The 20671-nt window shown below is 41.9% G+C and overlaps 1 protein-coding gene across 4 annotated transcripts in view; it reads left to right on the top strand.

The window, feature by feature from the left end:
* Positions 1–942: 942 nt before the first annotated feature.
* The window catches only part of FREM2 (FRAS1 related extracellular matrix 2), a 255480-nt gene continuing 235751 nt past the window's right edge, over positions 943–20671 (top strand). For all 4 annotated transcript variants that reach the window (XM_066236956.1, XM_066236958.1, XM_066236955.1 and 1 more), the window contains exons 1-2: positions 943–6357; positions 10197–10286. In XM_066236956.1, coding sequence (XP_066093053.1) covers positions 1176–6357; positions 10197–10286 — 5272 coding nt within the window. In that variant the 5' untranslated portion in view covers positions 943–1175. The remainder of the gene's footprint in view (positions 6358–10196; positions 10287–20671) is intronic.

Genomic DNA, 20671 nt, shown 5'->3' on the forward strand with positions numbered 1-20671 from the left:
TCGCCCTCGGGGTATTTATCTATTCTCTTGGCATGCAAAGAAACGTGATGCTGACAAGAGGGTTTAGTTTGTACTTGGTCTAATTACTGCGAGGACAACTGGAACGTCTCTCATGACAGCTACAACAGCGACGGCTTTGGAAGCGGAGCCTGAGGCCACATTCCCTAAAACTTAACGCTTTAGTTCGAGCCTGGTGGTGACTCTGATCAGACTGCATTTCTCACGCAATTCTAAATGTCCTTTTACTACTACTACTACTACTACTACTACTACTACTCTGTGAACTTTGTTTGCAAAGGAGGGACTTATTAAAAACTCACTAACCCAAGGACTGTGTTTATTTTAATTTACGAGGAAACTGCAGCCGGGGTGGGGTGGGGGGGTGGGGGGTTATGGGGGAGGTTCCCTGTGCTCCAGCATTGGCTTTTCATCTCAGCTGTCTTTATTTTGCAAATATGCTTCAGAGTTTCCCTACTCTCCCAAACAAGTACTGCAAACTGTAGTGGGTTTGGATTCAAACTCGAGGGGCAGTGCATACAAATTTCCTCTTGGGTTTGCAAGTTTCTAACTACCCGTGCCAGGGATGTCTTTCAACTTGGGGCATGGTAGCTAAAACGAGTGAGTCATCCTGGATCGCAGGTAGCTGAAGACGCGAACCGAGCCCGGCAGCCTGCAGCGGTGAAGGTGAGGTCCAGCGGGCAGCCCCAGGCCGCTCTGCCCTCACTGCCACCGCGACCATTCCCGGAGTCTTCATCTCCTCCGCTCGCTGCGTCCCCTCGCCTCCGCCCCTAGGAGCTGATTGGCAGAAATCACTATCCAACCCTGGGCTCCGGGCCTCCTCCCGGGACCCATGATTGGCTTCCTCGCAGGAAAAGAGTGAGGGGGGGATCCAGGGGAGGGCTTTCCCTCCGAGCTCGGGGTCGATCCCGGCACCTGGGAAGAAGGAGTGGAGCAACTTGGCCGCGCCACTGAGCCGCGAGCGGCCGGGAAGACTGGTCCTCCTCCGCCGCAGCGCAGTCCAGACCGTGCCGCGCAACTTTACAGCCTCGGCCGCTGCAGGAACCCGCAGGCGGCGCGCGGGGCTCCAGGCACTCTCCGGAGGGGTCTGCTGCTCCCTGCCTAGGGACTAGCTGCGAGTTTTCAAGCTCACCTGTCCGAGAGCTTACGCTTGGACCATGCACGCACCCAGGAGCCCCGCGATCGCCTCGCGCTCGCGCCAGGGAGCTAGCCCCAACGGTGCCCAGCCGGTGCCTCCGCCTCCGGCGCCGAGCCGGCTGGCGCTACTGCAGCTGCTTCTCCTGTCACTGGTAAGCCGCGTTCCGGCACAGCCTGATGCTCCCGGGCGGCCGTTGCTGTCCTCGGATCTCCTGAGAGTTGCAGGGGTCCCCGCCGAGGAGGCTATAGTAATAGCGAATCGTGGGCTTCGGGTGCCCTTTGGCCGTGAGGTCTGGCTGGATCCACTGCACGACCTGGTGCTGCAGGTGCAGCCGGGGGACCGCTGCATGGTGACCGTGCTAGACAACGACGCTCTGGCCCAGCGGCCCGGCCGCCTGAACCCCAAGCGCTTCCCATGCGACTTCGGCCCTAGAGAGGTGAGCTACTCTCACCTGGGCGCGCGCAGCCCGTCGCGAGATCGCGTCCCACTGCAGCTGCGCTACGACGCGCGGGGAGGGGCGGCAGTGCTCCCCTTGGTGCTGGAGGTGGAGGTGGTCTTCACTCAGCTGGAAGTTGTGACTCGGAACTTGCCCCTGGTCGTGGAGGAGCTGCTGGGGACCAGCAATGCTCTAGACGCGCGGAGCCTGGAGTTCACCTACCAGCCCGAGACGGAGGAGTGCCGCGTGGGCATCCTGTCCGGCTCGGGCATGCTGCCTCGCTATGGAGAACTCCTCCACTACCCTCAGGTACCAGGACCAGCCAGCGAGGGGGGCACCCAGGAGCCTCTCCTGATGGACTGCAGAGCTTTCCAGGAGCTAGGCGTGCGCTACCGCCACACAGCCCCCAGTCGTTCGCCAAACAGAGACTGGGTGCCCATGGTGGTAGAGCTGCACTCGCGAGGGTCTCCCGTGGGCAGCTCTCCTTTGAAACAGGAGCACTTCCAGGTGCTGGTGAGAATCCGAGGAGGAGTTGAGAACACTGCGCCCAAGCCCAGTTTTGTGGCCATGATGATGATGGAGGTGGATCAGTTTGTACTAACAGCCCTGACCCCAGACATGTTGGCCGCGGAAGATGCTGAATCTGCGCCTGACTTGCTGATCTTCAACCTCACCTCTCCGTTCCAGCCTGGCCAGGGCTATCTGGTGAGCACTGATGACCGCAGCCTGTCCCTCTCGTCCTTTACTCAGAGAGACCTGCGCCTCCTGAAGATCGCCTACCAGCCACCCTCCGAAGACTCTGACCAGGAGCGTCTCTTTGAATTTGAGCTGGAGGTGGTAGACCCAGAAGGAGCAGCCTCAGATCCCTTTGCCTTCATGGTGGTGGTGAAGCCCATGAATACTCTGGCTCCAGTGGTCACCCGCAACACGGGTCTCATTCTCTATGAGGGCCAGTCTAGGCCCCTCACCAGCCCTGCAGGCAGTGGACCACAAAACTTGGTCATCAGCGATGAGGATGACCTGGAGGCAGTGCAGCTGGAGGTGGTGGCAGGGCTCCGGCATGGTCACCTGGTCCTTCTGGGCAGCTCCACCGGAAACTCTGCCCCTAAGACCTTTACAGTAGCTGAGCTAGCTGCGGGTCAGGTGGTATACCATCACGATGACAAAGATGGCTCACTGAGTGACAACCTGGTGCTTCGGATGGTAGATGGAGAACACAGGCACCAGGTGCAGTTCCTGTTCCCTATCACTTTAGTGCCTGTGGACGACCAGCCACCAGTTCTCAATGCCAACACAGGGCTGACACTGGCAGAAGGTGAAACAGTGCCCATCCTCCCTTTTGCCTTAAGTGCAACTGACATGGACTCAGATGACTCTCTGCTGCTTTTTGTGCTGGACTCTCCCTCAACCACAGGGCATCTGATTCTCCGCCAAACTCATCCACCCCCTGAGGTGGAGCAGCTTTTCAGGAGCCCATGGAAGAAACAGGGGGGATTCTATGAGAAAACAGTGACTGAGTGGCGGCAACAGGACATAACGGAGGGCCGGCTCTTCTATAAGCACTCTGGGCCCCATAGTCCTGGGCCAGTGATGGATCAGTTCATATTTCGAGTCCAGGATAACCATGACCCCCCTAACCAGTCTGGGCTACAGCGATTTGTGATCCGCATTCATCCCGTGGACCGCCTCCCCCCGGAGTTGGTTAGTGGCTGTCCCCTTCGGATGGTGGTGCAAGAGTCCAGGCTTACGCCGCTGAGGAAGAAGTGGCTGCGCTACACTGACCTGGACACAGATGACCGAGAGCTGCGTTACACAGTGACTCAGCCACCGATGGACACCGATGAAAACCACTCTCCAGCCCCGTTAGGCACCTTGGTCCTGACTGACAACCCTTCTATTATGGTGGCCCATTTTACCCAAGCCCAGATCAACCACCATAAAATTGCTTACAGACCTCCAGATCAAGAACTGGGAGTGGCTTCTCGAGTGGCCCAGTTCCAGTTCCAGGTGGAGGACCGAGCTGGGAACATAGCTCCTGGCACCTTCACTCTTTACCTGCAGCCAGAGGACAACCAGCCACCTGAGATCCTTAACACCGGCTTCACTGTTCAGGAAAGGGGACACCACATTCTGAGTGAGTCTGAGTTGCATGTGAAAGATGTAGACACTGACATAGCCCACATCTCTTTCACTCTAACAGAGGCACCCAAACACGGTTACATGAAATTATCTGGACAGATACTACATGTAGGTGGAATCTTCTACTTGGAGGACATAAAACAAGGTAGGATTTCTTATGACCATTATGGGGATGAGTCTCAGACTGATAGCTGCTCCTTGGAGGTCAGTGACAGACACCATGTGGTGCCCATCACTCTCAGAGTGAGTGTCCGGCCAGTGGGTGATGAGGTGCCCACACTGAGCCTTCCTGCTGGCACTCTGGGGTCCTACCTGGACGTTTTAGAAAATGGGGCTACTGAAATCACAGCCAATGTTATCAAGGGGACAGATGAAGACACTGATGATTTGATGTTGATTTTCCTCTTGGAAGATCCACCCTTGTATGGAGAAATCCTGGTCAATGGAGTCCCCACAGAGCAATTTACCCAAAGGGACATCTTGGAAGGCTCTGTTGTCTATGCCCACACCAGTGGTGAGATAGGCTTACTGCCCAAAGAGGACTCTTTTAACCTGAGTCTGTCAGATATGTCTGAAGAATGGAGGATAGATGGCAGTACTATCCAAAGAGTTACTGTGTGGGTGACCATCCTTCCTGTTGACAGCCAGGCTCCAGAAATCTCTATAGGGGAACAGTTTATAGTAATGGAAGGTGATAAAAGTATCATAACCTCAATGCATATAAGTGCTGAAGATATCGATTCCCTCAATGATGACATCTTGTGCACTATAGTGATCCAGCCAACTTCAGGTTATGTTGAAAATATTTCTCCAGCACCAGGCTCTGAAAAATCAAGAGCTGGAATTGCCATCAGTGCCTTCACCCTGAAAGATCTCAGGCAGGGCCATATCAACTATGTCCAGAGTGTCCACAAAGGGGTGGAGCCTGTGGAAGACAGATTTATATTTCGTTGTTCTGATGGCATCAACTTTTCAGAGAGACAGTTTTTTCCCATTGTCATCGTTCCCACCAATGATGAGCAGCCAGAGATCTTCCTGAGAGAATTCATGGTGATGGAAGGCATGAGTCTGGTGATTGACACCCCCATCCTCAATGCTGCCGATGCTGACATTCCCTTAGATGACTTAACTTTCACTCTGACCCAATTTCCTGCTCATGGTCACATCATGAGCCAGCTGATAAATGGCACAGTTTTGGTCAAAAGCTTCACCTTGGACCAGATCATCGAGAGTTCCAGCATTATTTACGAGCACGATGACTCTGAGACCCAGGAAGATAGTTTTGTAATTAAGCTAATGGATGGTAAGCACTCTGTGGAAAAGATGGTTCCCATTATGGTCATCCCTGTGGATGATGAGACTCCCAGGATGTCCATTAATAATGGACTAGAAGTAGAAATTGGGGAAACCAAAATTATGAACAACAAAATATTAATGGCAACTGATTTAGATTCTGAAGACAAATCCTTGGTTTATATTATTCGTTATGGGCCAGAACATGGCTTACTACAGAGACAAAAAACTATAGGTGTCTTTGAAAATATCACACTGGGCATGAATTTTACCCAGGATGAACTGGACAGGAACTTAATTCAATATGTCCATTCTGGGAGAGAGAGCATTCGGGACCTAATTAAATTTGACGTAACTGATGGAACAAATAGCCTCATCGATTGCTACTTTTATGTGTCTATTGGGAGCATTGACATTGTCTTCCCTGATGTGATAAGTAAGGGAGTGTCCTTGAAAGAAGGTGGTAAAGTCACCCTCACAACAGACCTACTAAGCACTAGTGACTTGAACAGTCCTGATGAAAACTTAGTCTTTACCATCACCAGGGCTCCCATGAGAGGTCTCTTAGAATGCACAGATCAACCTGGAGTGTCTATTACATCTTTCACTCAGCTTCAACTGGCTGGCAACAAAATCTATTACATCCACACGGCTGATGATGAGATGAAGATGGACAGCTTTGAGTTTCAAGTCACTGATGGACATAACCCTGTCTTCCGGACATTCCGTATCTCCATTAGTGATGTGGACAACAAAAAGCCAGTGGTCACCATCCATAACCTGGTTGTCAGTGAAGGTGAAAGCAAGCTGATCACTCCCTTTGAACTCACCGTTGAAGACAGAGATACTCCTGACAAATTCCTAAAATTCACCGTCACCCAGATGCCTATTCACGGCCAACTCCTACTCAACAACACCAGACCCGCCATGGTTTTTACCAAGCAAGATTTGAATGAAAACTTAATCAGCTACAGGCATGATGGCACTGAGTCAAGTGAAGACAGCTTCTCCTTCACGGTGACTGACGGTTCCCATACAGACTTTTATGTTTTTCCTGATACAATATTCGAAACAAGACAGCCTCAAGTGATGAAGATCCAGGTCTTAGCTGTTGACAACAGTGTCCCCCAAGTTGCAGTGAACAAAGGGGCCTCTACACTTCGCACTTTGGCCACTGGCCACTTGGGATTCATGATCACAAGCAAAATATTAAAAATTGAGGACAGAGACAGCCTACCTTTTTCCCTTAGGTTTATTGTTACAGAGGCGCCTCGGCATGGACACCTCCTCCACCTGGGCCAAGGCAACCACAGTGTCACTCAGTTTACCCAAGGTATGGCTCACTTTTCTTTCTTTAGAATCAAAGGGCATTTCAGGTCTTATTTCCTAAGGATGCTCTGTCACTGAAAACTTTTACTAAGTAGAGCGTCAAATTAGAGCCCAAGAGAAGGGAAAGGAAGGGAAATAAAGGAGAGGGGAGAATTCAGGAACGTTCTTTCCTGAGAGAGCAGCTTCTTCTTTGACCTCATGTCACACTGTAGTGCCCTTCATTAGAAGGAGTACCAATGTGTTTTCACAGCTGCCAAAGCAGGAGCCAGTCTTTGGTAAATTACAATTGAAGCAGGCTTTTCAACTCTGCTCCGCTTGCCACACACCTGTCCCCTGAGCAAACTGCGTGCTGCAAATAAGTTTATGAAGCCTTTTAACCATAGAGAGAGATGTGCTTCTAAATTCTGTGTATTCAGATTATTATTATTATCAAATATCATTCAGATAGAGCCTCCAGATTTATACAACTTTGACTAGTTTTTGAGTGCATTGTGCTAATACTGTTATAGATGGTAGAAACTTTGTAACTAAAATAAAAAGATGTATTTATACCTTGTAGGTTTTATAATTTTTTTATATTTCATGGCAAACACCTGTCCATGGACATAAGAAGTAAATAACTATGTAGATTTATAAAAATCATTTGTTCACGGCATGTTACTATGATACACACAAAATAAGAGACTATAAGAAGATATGATGTACAAGAAGACAGTATGTCTGTCACCAAAATATGCATCCACTTTATTATTAAGAGCTTGAAGACACGTTAATAAAATTAATTGTCTAAGGAGGAAATTATTTTCTTATTTTAAAACTTCTTTCTGCCCTGTTTCAAACACAATAACCAACACTGGTTGCCTCTGCATTCTTGAGATTAAAGCATATTTCTAACCTGGATTTGTGTTGTGTGTGTGTGTGTGCGCGCGCGCGCGCGCGCATGATCTGAGATAGGACAGGCGAGTTACCTATGCAGTTACTCAGTGACCGAAGGGAAAAGGCAATTCAGTATGCTGGCTTGGGAGTTAGGGCTCTGTTCGGCAGAACGTGTGACTTTTACTACAAAGGGTTTGAGTTGCTTTCAGGAAAAATCTCCTTGTGTCGGAATGGAAACTAGATCTAGCCTATGTGGATTCTGTGGGTAGAGATGGAGTTTAACAGGGCATCCCGGTGGGGGTGTTCTTTTCCTGCAACAGTGTTGTGCTCTGAGATAACCAAGGCTTTAATACACACAGATGTCACAAAGTGTAGTGTGAAAGTGAACTGCTCCTCTGTTTGAGATGCTGGCAAATAGCTCCACACTCTAACCTCTTCAATTCTTGGCTGAAAGCCTGAATATATCCCTGGGCCTGCAGGGACAGGAAAACCTCAGAGTGCCCAGTGTCATGCCAGACCAGCAGGAAACTTTTGTGTGAAGGCTTTCTGAGGATAGAGGTGCCATGCAACCTTAGATTGCTTTATTTTCATGGAAAGCGAAGGCGATGAAAGGAATACAGCGGTGGGCAAAAGTAGGTTTTAAATATCCACTTTCTTTGGCTGTTGGGTAAAGTACAAGCCATCATTATCTTCCACTTAAATCATTAGTGAGGATACAAAATAATAACAGTAAGAATAAGAATACAAACAATGCAATATTTGGTAAATAAATAATAATGTAAGAGTAAACTCTCATGCATTCTGAAACATAACCGTACTTTGCCCACCCCTGTATATTGGAAGGTAGAAAATGTTACTTCTGACCAGAAAAGGGATTCAAATATTTAGAGTTTTTTGGTTTGTGTTTTTTAAAAAAGGAATTGTTGGATGAAGACAGGCAGATGTTTTTGTTATTTTTAGAGATACCTGTACAATAAGTGTTATCTCTAGTTTTTACTTACTAGAGATTTTTTTAAAGTCCCCTTATTGAACTATAAATTTTTAACCGAGTTTATAAAAACAATGAAAAGGGTTTGCTCCAACTAATCAATATTGTGTTCCCTAACTTAGAGAAAAATTGGACACCTGAGTGTCATATAACTTCATTCAAGTTCTCTTTACTTAAAAAAATGTTTTTAAATTTTAATTTTGAATAAAGTGATTTATTTCAATAAAACCATCTCCTAAGTACTATAGCTTTTTAAAAACTCCATTAGTACAGAGATTGAGCATATTAACCAGGATTTTTTTTCCATAGTAGAGTTTTTAGATTTTCTTATTAAAAAAGGAATGGGAATGTTGGCAAAGGGTCTTCCCCATGTGACCTCTAAGGATGTGTAGTCAGAGGAGCAGTCACTTCATTTCTTACTGACAAATTAAAGGTTGTGAAAGATAAAGTTACAAGAGTGAACAACGGTGTGGTGACTTCCCTCCTTATCCGTTAGACACACTGTACATAGAAAGGTAAAGATACAGGCGAGGTCCTCTAGATTTCTAGGCTCTTTCATTTTAATTTAAGAAACCTTTGAGCCTTTTCTGAATGTTAGACCCGAGCAAAGAACTGTGGGAAGTTAAGATGAATAAAAAAATCCCCAAAGTTTTCCATCTTCTAGGAAAGGTAGCCATGTAGAAAGCTAAAAATGATACAGGGCAGGTAGGTTTGGGGGGAAATTATAGTAGAGTTAGAATTGAAATGCTAGGGAAGAACAAGACATTTTAAATTTCATCTCCAAGGACCTTTATGAGCAGTAAGGTACCACTAACTATTAAATCGAAGCATCCCTTACTCAGACGTCTGATTGTAATTTCTGTCTGATACACCTTTCAAAACGGTGTAAGCCAAGATAGAGCACACATTTCATATCTATAGAGTGGAGCTGTGGAAACATATGGGGTAATTTGTTCATTCTAACACCTTGTATGACTTGAGACTACTCTTTTAAAAATCATTCTCCTATATGGAATGCCTTTAAACGTCATAGCGTGAATTTAGTAGAGCTCTTAAAAGATGAAAAAACCATAAAGCACACCTGAGACAAATAAATACTACATATCACTGTTAAAGCAATTTTTAGCTATGGTCTTGATTTTATATGATCTTGGAAATAACTTCTTACTGCTTGGTGTAGCTCAAATAACAGTCTATTTTGAATATCACAGAACAGAGTGTTTGCTTTATGTTGTCTGTGTGGCATCATTAAGGAGTGAAACTGGTAAAATGGATGAATACATTTTTAAAATTATATATTAGTCAATACTAAACAAAATATGCCAGGAAATTTGATAAGTAAAGTAGAAAGCAACAAAAAGAGCACTCTTAAAGCAAAATAATTTTCCCTTATGAATAAAAGTTTCAGCTTTTATTAGATGTATTTTTTTATTCTAAGTTCTCTCTGGCATTGGTTCATGAGAGTTATTTCAATCTGGGATTTTTTTTTAATTTTCTGATATTTTTCTTTCAAAGTTTGAACTGCTTAAAGACAGCCTGCTGAACTACTAGTGATAAGAAAGTTAATTTGAGGGAAGGGCAGGGGAACCTCTATCCTCTTAAGGTTGGTCCTAGAGGAAGACAAAGGGTGTGTCCTCAGTAGTGTTGGAAAATCTGCCATGTCCCAAAATATCTCTTTCCATCTGTCATGGAGCTTGGCATTCCGTGTTTGGGCAGCCACCCCTTTGGAGTGTGAACATGCAAGTGCCACTGGGAGGGGCAACACCTTGCTATTATTATAACCCAATTCTTGCACTCTGTGTAACAGACCCAATTTCTGTGGGACAGCTGAACTCAAGGGGCTTAGAGATACGAGAAAGAGGATAGCACTGTTTCCCTTAGGAGAAGATGGGTATGGGGATGATTATAGCCAATAAATTTTCATGCATCACTAATGTGGCCCTACTCAGTAATCATCTTGTTCTTTGATTATTTTCTAGCTGACATTGATGACATGAAAATATGCTATGTTTTAAGAAAAGGGGCTAATGCCACAAGTGACATGTTCCATTTTACAGTTGAAGATGGTGGTAAGTATTCCACTCTCTGATTAGTATAAATAAGGAGAGTGACTTACTGGTTGTTCTTTGATACAAGGAATCTGTATCAAGTATTACTTTACATTCACCTGATTTTATACTAAGTACATTGCATATTTTCTATTGAAAAATCTTACATTCTCAATCTTATACAGTGCTACTCCACAATAATTTTAGATAAATGTTCTAGTTATTTTTGTTTGATGATTTGTAAAGCACTAAAAAGAAGGATCTGTATAAATAGGATTTCCATGTCCAGTTGTTCAGGTCATGCTCTGCATGAGGCTGCCCTGAGGTTACAGGAGGATATTGGAATTCAGCCCAGCTCCACTTGCAAGCCATGTGCCTACCGGCGTGTGCCTACCAGAGTGTGTCTACTCATGTACAAACTAGAACAAGGTGGTCCCTTTTTCTAACTTGCACAAGGGTACTATATGGACTGATGTCAGAGGAAAATATAGTATATTGCATTCCCCAAGAAATCAGTGTTAGATAAATATACTTAAATCTCACCAGTCTCAATATGTCTGGTGATTTTCTTATTTGGGGGGGGGGGTTATGACTTAGTCTAGATCAAATTTTTCTCAGTGAAGTCTGGAGAGTACTGTAGAGAATAAGATATGACATGTAATCTAAGTCTCCTTGGCAATATGATTGTCATTACTGCTTCAATGCTCAGCCTGCTGCTCACACCCTTTTCAGCTCTCTTCCTAACCCTGTGTCTAGAAGGAAAAAAAAGGCTGCTTCTGGGTTGATCATAAAGATGTTTTTGATCTCAAATGCTTTTAAGAGAAGCAGAAGAACCTCAGGAGGGAATATGTGTTGTGTGCACAGGACACAAGAAGTGAGGGGACATAGGTAAGAGGGAAGAAAGAGAAAGAAAAGAAAGAATTCAGATTGAGTCATCCGTTTCCTTGTGATGCTCAAAATGGCACACTATTATGTCATCTATCTCAAAAAGATCCTGTGCTTTCCCTTCACATTTTTTTTTGTTTTCTTTTGTTTTGTTGTGATAGAGACAGAGAGAGGGACAGACAGGCAGGAAGGGAGAGAGATAAGAAGGATTAGTTCTTTGTTGGGGCAACTTAGTTGTTCATTGATTGCTTTCTCATGTGTGCCTTGACCAGGGAGCTACAGCAAAGTGAGTGACCCCTTGCTCAAGCTAGTGATCTTTGGCTCAAGCCAGTGACCATGGAGTCATGTCTATGATCCCACACTCACACCAGCGACCCCGTGTTCAAGTTGGTGAGCCAGCGCTCAAGCCAGATGATTACACACTCAAGCTGGCAACCTCTGGGTTTTGAACCTGGGTCCTCTGTGTCCCAGTCTGACACTCTATCCACTGCACCACCATCTGGTCAGGCTCCTTTTAAATGTTTTGAGACAGTAAATAGCCTTTATTTAAAATATAATTGAACATAACATGGCCACAACTCTGGAAAATGCCCTCTATTAGGTGTCTGCTAAGGAAGCAAACTGTGTTAACTTGGGTTCAACTATTTCATTTTTACTACCAATCAGATAGTTAATAAATTTAATGCCTTTCCTTTTATAATAACCAAATCATAGTTTAGTATTCTATATGTTGATAAGTGGATCTTAGACTAAAACCGAGTTCTAAGAAGAAAACCAACTCATAGAAGAATAAGCTGCTGCTCCAGTGAGAAATTCTGCATCAGTGAACTTTGACATTGAGACTCTGAAGTTATCTAAATTTGTATAGCATATTAAAATGTAGAGACTAAATTACTGGTTCAAGACACCACGTTTATCTCTACTAATGACTGAATAAACCTCACTAGCAAAAGTGTAATTTTCTTGAAAATTGCAAAAAAAAAAAAAATAAGTGAAGTACATTGCCTACAATTGTAAGACATAGCCTATACTTGTTTTATATTTTGCTTTTTTTCCTTCATTATATATAAAAGATGGGGCAAAAGTTTATTTACAGTTGTTTATATGGAAATTAATATAATAATTAATAAGTAATACAAGAATAAACGGTTTCTCATTCTTTCAACTGTAAGGGTACTTTTGCCCCTGCCTATATATATACACCCTCTATTCCTCTGTATTCTTTTTCCTTAGCTGGATGGAATGGTAACAGTTACTTTAAAGTTTGAGTCTACTCAATCTTTGGAAAGCAGTGTACATTTCAAAATATTAAGTTAGAAACAATTAGCTCAAGAGACTGGTTTTATTTTTGGATTTGCTGAATGTGGCTGAGCCTCTAAAGATTGTATTTATGGAAATAAGAACAAAGTCATTTTAGGAGTTTTTCCAAAACTGGAGTGTTCACATCGTGAGAGAGAATTCCAGAGCTGGGTTTACCCTTCTTCTCCCCACTGACATGCATTCCGTACATGTTTATGAAGATACATTTAGGACACTTGTTGACACTTCTCAAAGATATGTATGCTTCCAGAACTATAACAGGTACCCAAATCCTGTGAGTAAATATTCTTGTTGTGCAGTTAGAGGGCTCTAGATCTCAGAGAAGCCAAGTGACTTCTCCAAATACATTCTTCCTTCCTTCCAGGAAATAACAGCTCTCTCAAGAGCACTTATTTTTCCCACCTAGGTGATGAAAGACTCTGAACCTGGGTCTACTGAACTTAGCTGTAGTGATTTAGGATCTTCAACTTCATACATGATGGTATGCATATTCACAAACCATGCCAATGAAAGGCTTTCAGTGTTTCATATCTGGGAAGCTAGTCAAGGCACCGTGGTATAAGATTAAGAACTTGCTACTCCAAGTTTTCTTTTCAATCTACTAAATTTATCTCTTCAAGTCAACAAGATTGATTTTAGGACAATGACTATACAAAGAAATTATTGTGTCTCATATACACTATGGAATACTACTCAGCCATAAGAAATGATGACATCAGATCATTTACAGCAAAATGGTGGGATCTTGATAACATTATACGAAGTGAAATAAGTAAATCAGAAAAAACCAGGAACTGCATTATTCCATACGTAGGTGGGACATAAAAGTGAGACTAAGAGACATTGATAAGAGTGTGGTGGTTACGCGGGGAGGGGGAAAAGGGAGAGGGAAAGGGGGAGGGGGAGGGGCACAAAGAAAACTAGATAGAAGGTGACAGGACAATCTGACTTTGGGTGATGGGTATGCAACATAATTGAACGACAAGATAACCTTGACATGTTATCTTTGAATATATGTATCCTGATTTACTGATGTCACCCCATTAAAAAAATAAAATTATTAAAAAAAAAAAAGAAATGACTGTGTCTGACCTCTGGTGGCACAGTGGATAAAGCATCTACCTGGAATGCTGAGGTCGCTGGTTCAAAACCCTGGACTTGCCTGGTCAAGACACATAAGGGAGTTGATGCTTCTTGCTCCACCCCATGTCCTTCTCTTCTCCTCTCTCTGTCTCCCCCCTCCCCCCTGGTGTCTCTCTAAAATGAATAAATGAAATTTTAAAAAGAAATTACTGGGATAAATATAATCCTCGAATAACCTTAAAAAATAAAGGATAACTTTTAGTTTTAGTAGTTAAAAATGAGAGTAAAAATTAAGGAGAATGGAAAGCTAAAACCCTTTTGTTTCATAGTTAATTTTATTACTCATATTTAATTTGTTAGCATAAGAGCCTTGTTAGCCACAGAATTCTTCTGTTATGATGTAGTAATGGCTAGGACCATCCACTACTAATGGAATGGTGCTTAAAACAGTTATTACTTTTTATTTTTGAAGAGGTTTAGGGACAATAACCAAATGACAGGTCTAAAGAGTACTTTATTTGAAGAACAGATGTCAAGATTTTCACATGAGGGAGTATAGACTTAATAAATGTTTAATATTGCACATGTATATACAAACACACACAGAGATCATTATATCTTAGGACTCTTTCAATTAGATCATAAATTTTTATATGATTTATGATTTTATATGATTCACAGAATTTTGCCTTCATAATATTCTTAAGAGCTTAGTAAAAAACAAACCAAAACAAACAACAGCAAAAAACCCATTATTCCTATTTGGCAGATGAGAAAACTGAGCTACAGAAATAGGTAATGGACCTTCCTCAAGTTATATAACCAGGCAGCTAGAGACCAAATTTGAATCCCAGATTTATTTCTTTAAAAACTAACTTCAACACTTACTCAGGGTAGGCGTGGAGAAGGGAGGGAGATGGGGTGGTAATTCAGACTGTTCTGGGTTTTCCAGACTTAGTTCTTAGGAACACTGAATAGATGAGAGTGAAGTCAGGGTAGGGTCAGCCGGTAGAGTTCTGTGTCCTCTGTGTGTTAAGTTTTTGTTCAGAGCACTTTAAAGGTCCCTGCATCCTAAAATTCTTTCCTAGCATCATACTGTATAATTTTTCTTTTAAAAACTACATGTGGAAAATAACTTACTCTTTCTAAAGTTCAAACACACAGAGATCAAATCAACCTTAAGGAACCATTTTATACCTGTTTTATCAATTAAATCACAAAGAAAACCTCTTTAAAAAAATCACTTAATCTGAGGACTATGATGAAACAGGCACACTGGAATGCTATCTGTGAGTTATTGTACACTGAGAAAATGCTTTGGAAGGAAAATCTGTGAACATGTAGTTGGAGTAATGAAGATCATGGTATTGCACAGACATTGCATGATATTAGACTTTGTTCCACGGAAACAAAACCTATAAACACATAGATTTCACCATGTTAAAAAAAATCTAGAAATTAAATGCCTAATAAAAATAGAAAAAGCTTTTTAGTAATGACATCAACATAAGAAAATATGTAACTCTTAAAATTCATAAGTATGCCCTGGCTGGATAGCTCAAAAGGTTAGAGCATCATCTCAATATGCTGAGGTCAGGGCACATACAGAAACAGATTGAAGTTTCTCTCTCTCTTCCTTCTTTCCTCTCTTTCTAAAATCAATAAGTAAAAATAATTTTTTAATTTAAAATTATAAAGTCTATGACAATGTAATCTTAAAGTGATTATTTAGTAATGAAATGTGTTTATTGGAAAATTAGTGAGACCCTGGCCAGTTGACTCAGTGGCTGGAGCAGCCACCTGGCATGTGGACATCCGGGTTTGACCCCCAGTCAGGGCACACGTGAGAAGTGGCCACCTGCTTCTCTCCCTCTCCTCAGCCTTCTCTCTCTCGTCCCTCTCGATGCCAGTTGCTTGGTTGGTCCAAGCATGAGCCTCAGACACTGAGGATAGGTCAGCTGACCCCAGGTGTACCCTGCTAGATCCTGGTTGGAGCTCTTGCAGCTGTCTATCTCCCCTCCCCTCACTTAAAAAAAAAGAAAAAGAAAAATTAGTGAAGAATATGAAAATATCAAAATAAGCCATTCATCTCGGTATTCTAGGGCCAGTTGACAGGTGCAGATTCATGGTTACAACCTCTAAGGTAACACTCTGAAGTTAGGAAAGATGCTCCGATGATCTGTGGCTTCATCGAGAGAGCTTGTGAATATGAGTGTGTGTGGCAGTGACTCGGAGTCAGCTAAAGCCTCTTCGTTTTCTTTTCTGTTCCACCCTTTATGTCTTCATGAAGTCTTCATGGGGGTAACTCATAATATAATAATAACATAGAATCTTTGAATTCTAATTCCAGATCTAGCACCCCAGAATTTTATAAAAAAGAACATAAAAGCATGTACTTTTGTCTCCCCTTCATAACCAAATGCAGCATTTTTTTTCAGATTTGCTCTCAGCAATAAATTCTGTAATTTCTCTATAAAGAGCTCTAACACGAAAGTCCTCCTGTCTCTTTTTAGCTTTCTTTACAAGGGACTCTAGCTCTTTCTTATGACATGAAATCCCTTCTCTCCTGACGATTCCAGATATGTCCCACCTTCAGCCCTAATGACTGTCAATCATTCTTCAACACTAGGCCTAATGTTATTTCCTCTCCAAAGCTACTCCTAACACATTGATGACAAAGTTAGTAATGCCCTTTTTTGGTGCCTCTGTCCCCACCTTTATTTACAGCCAAGAATGTCACAATCTGACTATGTGGGTTTATGAAGACCTCTATTAGTAGAGAAGGAACTCCTTTACCTCAAAAAGTTGTCATTGATCTATTACAGTACCTATCCAGGTTTGAGCACGTGATAAATATTTAACAAATATTACGATGAATGGCTAGGTAAATGGGAAAAAGACGCTCTTTTTTTAAACAAAAGGACCAATTAAAATAATATTCTAAGAAAAGCCCCCATAAATAATTCCCAGTGTACCTTTTGCATTCCTTTAGAACAATCTCTTATCCCAGCATTACTTTAAATCCCTGTGGCACCAAGAAAGATTTTTAGTAAAGCTTTCAAATTTTTAAACACATGAAATTAACTGCTGTGAAAATTCCTTTGAAACTTTTAGTAAAATATATTTGAAATTGAAAAGTTTCACAGTAACTACAAGTCCAAAGCTCATGTTAGTCTTAAAAAAAAATTATGAACTCTTACGTGGCATGGGCGTGCAGCTGAGGAGAGTCCTGCCTCCTGGCTTGGACACTAAAACCGGGGCGTCCGGCATGGAATCTGTGTCTGCCTGATAGCAAACCTGCTCTGTGGCCAGGCATTTGTTGCTGCTGTCTTTGATTATGCCTTCTGGTGGCCAGCTTTCCATCCACCAAGATCCTTAGTTTCATATGCTATTGAAAGATATAAATAGCATCTTGGCATAGTAGAAGAAACCGCAAACTCATTTCTGTAAATGAAATGTCAGTTAAGGTTAAGGCTTTCAGGTTTTTTTATTCTATAGTTGACAAATACCCAGACACACAAAAAGACAAGAAGTTATTTATTCTATTGTAGTTTAGAAGGAGCACAATAACTTCAGGGTTTTAGACAGAGTCGTTATTGACAATTAACTCTCAAGTTAAATCAAGAGCCAGAAAATATAAATGCCATCAGTTGGAAAATAAGGCCTGAATACAAGCATTAAAAGATTATACGGACATATTTATTCAGCTTAGAGGAAAAAAGCATGCATTCTTGGCAATAAAATTAATTGCTAGTGACATGAGAACCAGAGGAAAGATACTCATGCCTTAGGGAGTTATAATAAGGCTGTGACATAATGTCAGGCACCACCACAAATATTTTTAATCTGTAAGAGAGCACAGAATCTACAGAATACAAATCCTGGGAAGGGGTATTGGCTACAACGGCAAAGCATTTGTGGGCCTCTCTTTTCTCACTGAGCAGAGCTGTTCAAGTTACCAAGGTCTTCCTCTGCCCATCTTGTGCCTTCGAAAGCTTAACTAAGGCTCCTATCATGTCCACGAAAGAAGGTGTAACTTTTAAATAGAAAAGTATGTCAAAGTTTATTAGTTATTATTCTTTAGGTTCATATAATTTTTATTGGTTTTAGTGTAGAAGGAACTTTTTCTAAATTGTTTAATCTTTTGGTGAATATGAACTCTTATTAGTTATGTTCCTAGAGGTTTAGAATGAATTTTTATTGACACTAAAAACAGATGATTTTTTTAAAAACTAGGCAAGTCTTCTGTAGGTCATTAAAATTTCATAATCTCAAATCAAATGTTTACTTGTGGTATATATTACATAACTCAGTAATATCCCAGTCTATGTTATCAAGTGTGCTCTGGGTTGCTGGGAGAAATGGAAGGTGGTATGAAATGGCCTAGCACATAGTTGTATTTGGTTTAATTCTATATTTGCTAGAACCTCTGAGAATTACAATGGAGAAGGCTCAGAGGTAAAACTTACTTGCTATAAAGAGATTTGCTATTTATTCGTGTATTGAATTTTCAACGAGTATTTTTAGATCACCCGCTATGTTGGCATTTATTAGGGTCTTGGAGAATAGCAATGAATGCACCATTCATGATCTTTAACTTGAGGTTTCAGTAGGTACAGATGATGAGATGGTAGATGAATAATACATTTATACACTATTTAAAGTACTATGGGAGTTGTCATTAAATCCAAGGTAGAGGTGTAGCTGTCAGGAAAGGCCTCTGGAAGGTGATATTTCACATGCTGCAGGAGGAAGGAGGAAGAAACATTCAAGGCAGAGGGAAGCATGCATGGGGCACTGAGCTCTGTGTGTTCCCTTGACCAGAAGAGTGCCACATGCCTGCAGCTCAGTCAACAAGGCGAAAGCATCCCAAGAAGATGTAGAGAACCAGGTGGTACTGACCCTTGTAAACCCACACAATTTTGATTTTGTTCTAAGGGAAAGGGAAACCCTCCCTCCCCCAAGTCATTTCAAAGCGAGAGAGTAGTATGTTCCAACTGATGTGTTGAGATGACCCTTACAGCTGTGGAGAGCCAAGGGGAAGCAGCAAGGGGCCAACGAGGAGACAAGTGAGCCAGTGCAGGAAGACGGGTGTACCGGGGAGGGAGACGGCAGGCTGGCACAGTCTCTGATTTCAGTCCATCAGCCGTACTAACGGGCTGGATTGTGGGGTAAGGAAAAAGGAGAACCTGAGCATACTCCGAGTTTATTGACCAGCGAGGAGTGGTGGTCCTGTTGAGATGAAAGACTAGAGGATTGTAGAGAAGGTCTCAGGGAGGAAATGAAGAAGGCAGTTTGAACATATTTGTTCTGAGATGTCTTCTGTGAAATGTGTAGACAGGAAGGCCACCCTACTGACCCTGCTTATCCTCCCTCCATCGCCGTTAGGGACACAACCTTTGGAGTTAGAACCAGAACAAATACTAGGGCTACCTCTTGCATTAATTGTGATGTGACTCTGAGCCAGGTAACCAGAACATTTTTTAGCCTTAGTTTCATTCGTAAAGTGGCAGAATAATAGTACCTAGCTAATGAGGGTCTTTTGATCATTAAATAAGTTAATTCATGGAAATAGGATGTTTCCTTCAGCACAGTGATGACCATGCAGGTGGCTGCTGCTACCAAAGCCCTACTGTGAGGGTTCCCAGAGCTTGTCTTTCTCGTTTTCTTTCCTTTTTTTCTTTTTTTTTTTACTTTACTTTTCTTGCTTATTTGTCCTCTCTTTCTTCTTCTTGTGTTCTTCCTTTCTCTTGTCCTTCTCACAGCAGCTGTGTAAAGTTTTTCTATTCATTCTTTTGTAGAGAGACAGGCTGTACAGGAATACAGTTGGGCAGTTGTGAGCCCTTCTGTAATGCCAAGTTTAAAAGCCACAAGTGCTTCTAAAGTTATTTCACTGCTGGTAGTAGCTAAACTAAGATTCCCATAAAACCAGTAATAATGGTTAAACAATTGGAAACACATATCTCTTGACCTTGGTTTGCATGTTGGATTTCCCCTTTTTAATGAGGGGAAGCATAAATTTTGTAGGGTTGGTGGTTAAATATTGTAACTGGCTTTTATCAAAATACAGCATTCTGAAACATCCGCAAAGGATCGTGGTGATGTCAAGTCTAATACGCTGAGCCACAGCAGACTGAAGACAGTGACAAAATACCTTATTGGTTCTGGGCTCAGATTCACCTAAATGTACTTAGTATATAGAATGCTGTAATCACTTCAGCTGATAGATGTTTCAGTTAGTCAATACTGTAAAGATAAAAGCAATTAAATAAATGTGCATTTAAGAAAAATAGTAAATTTGTGTAACAAAAGAGCATATATTTTGAAATTCTCTATTTAGGTCATTGGAAAAGGAGTTCTGTGGGTATGTATATTACTACTGAAATGTTCCTTAAAAGCTAAATATTGCTTGTGTGAATGATTTGAAGTAAACAGATATGCCTCCATTTCGTATAATAAAAAAATGTAAAACCTTATTTTCTTACCATGTTATAAGAAAACCCTCTGCTTTTTAAAATCTTGTACCTCTAATGCTTTCGTAAATGAAAATCAGATAATATATGGATTTTATTTAACAGCTATAACAAACTTTCTGCCTGATAAATATTAAAAACGTGTCTTTTGTTATCTCACAGTTGGATCAAAGGAACAGGTGTCATACTTCATCCTGATTACAAATAAGGAAAATAAATTTTTATTGAAGTTTAACTTTGTGATGAAGTAATGAAAGTATAGCCACACACAAATATAGATGTTGTTCTTGCTTTTTAAGTGCAGACTAATTTTTGAGTGCATTTTCTCAGAGTCAAAATTGTTTGTGTAAATGAGAAGGAAACGTTTTCCTTAGCATTCTGTTTCAGAACCGTTGATGCATATTTGCTGAGATCATTAATTTATAATGTTTCTGCCCCTAACAATAAAAAGAAATGATTGTCAAGTGACAGTATATAAGCAATTTTTCATAAGAGAATAATTATTAGGTTAAAAAAAGTGTACCTTTAGTTGGTTTACATTGAGAATTCTTATATTGTTATGGCAGTAAAATTCCAGAATAAATCATTCAGTTATGACTAAGTACCATGTAACTTAAGATTCACTCTTGCAAAGAATATTAGCAA

Source organism: Saccopteryx bilineata, chromosome 6 (genome assembly GCF_036850765.1).
Source record: "Saccopteryx bilineata isolate mSacBil1 chromosome 6, mSacBil1_pri_phased_curated, whole genome shotgun sequence".
Lineage (NCBI taxonomy): Eukaryota > Metazoa > Chordata > Mammalia > Chiroptera > Emballonuridae > Saccopteryx > Saccopteryx bilineata.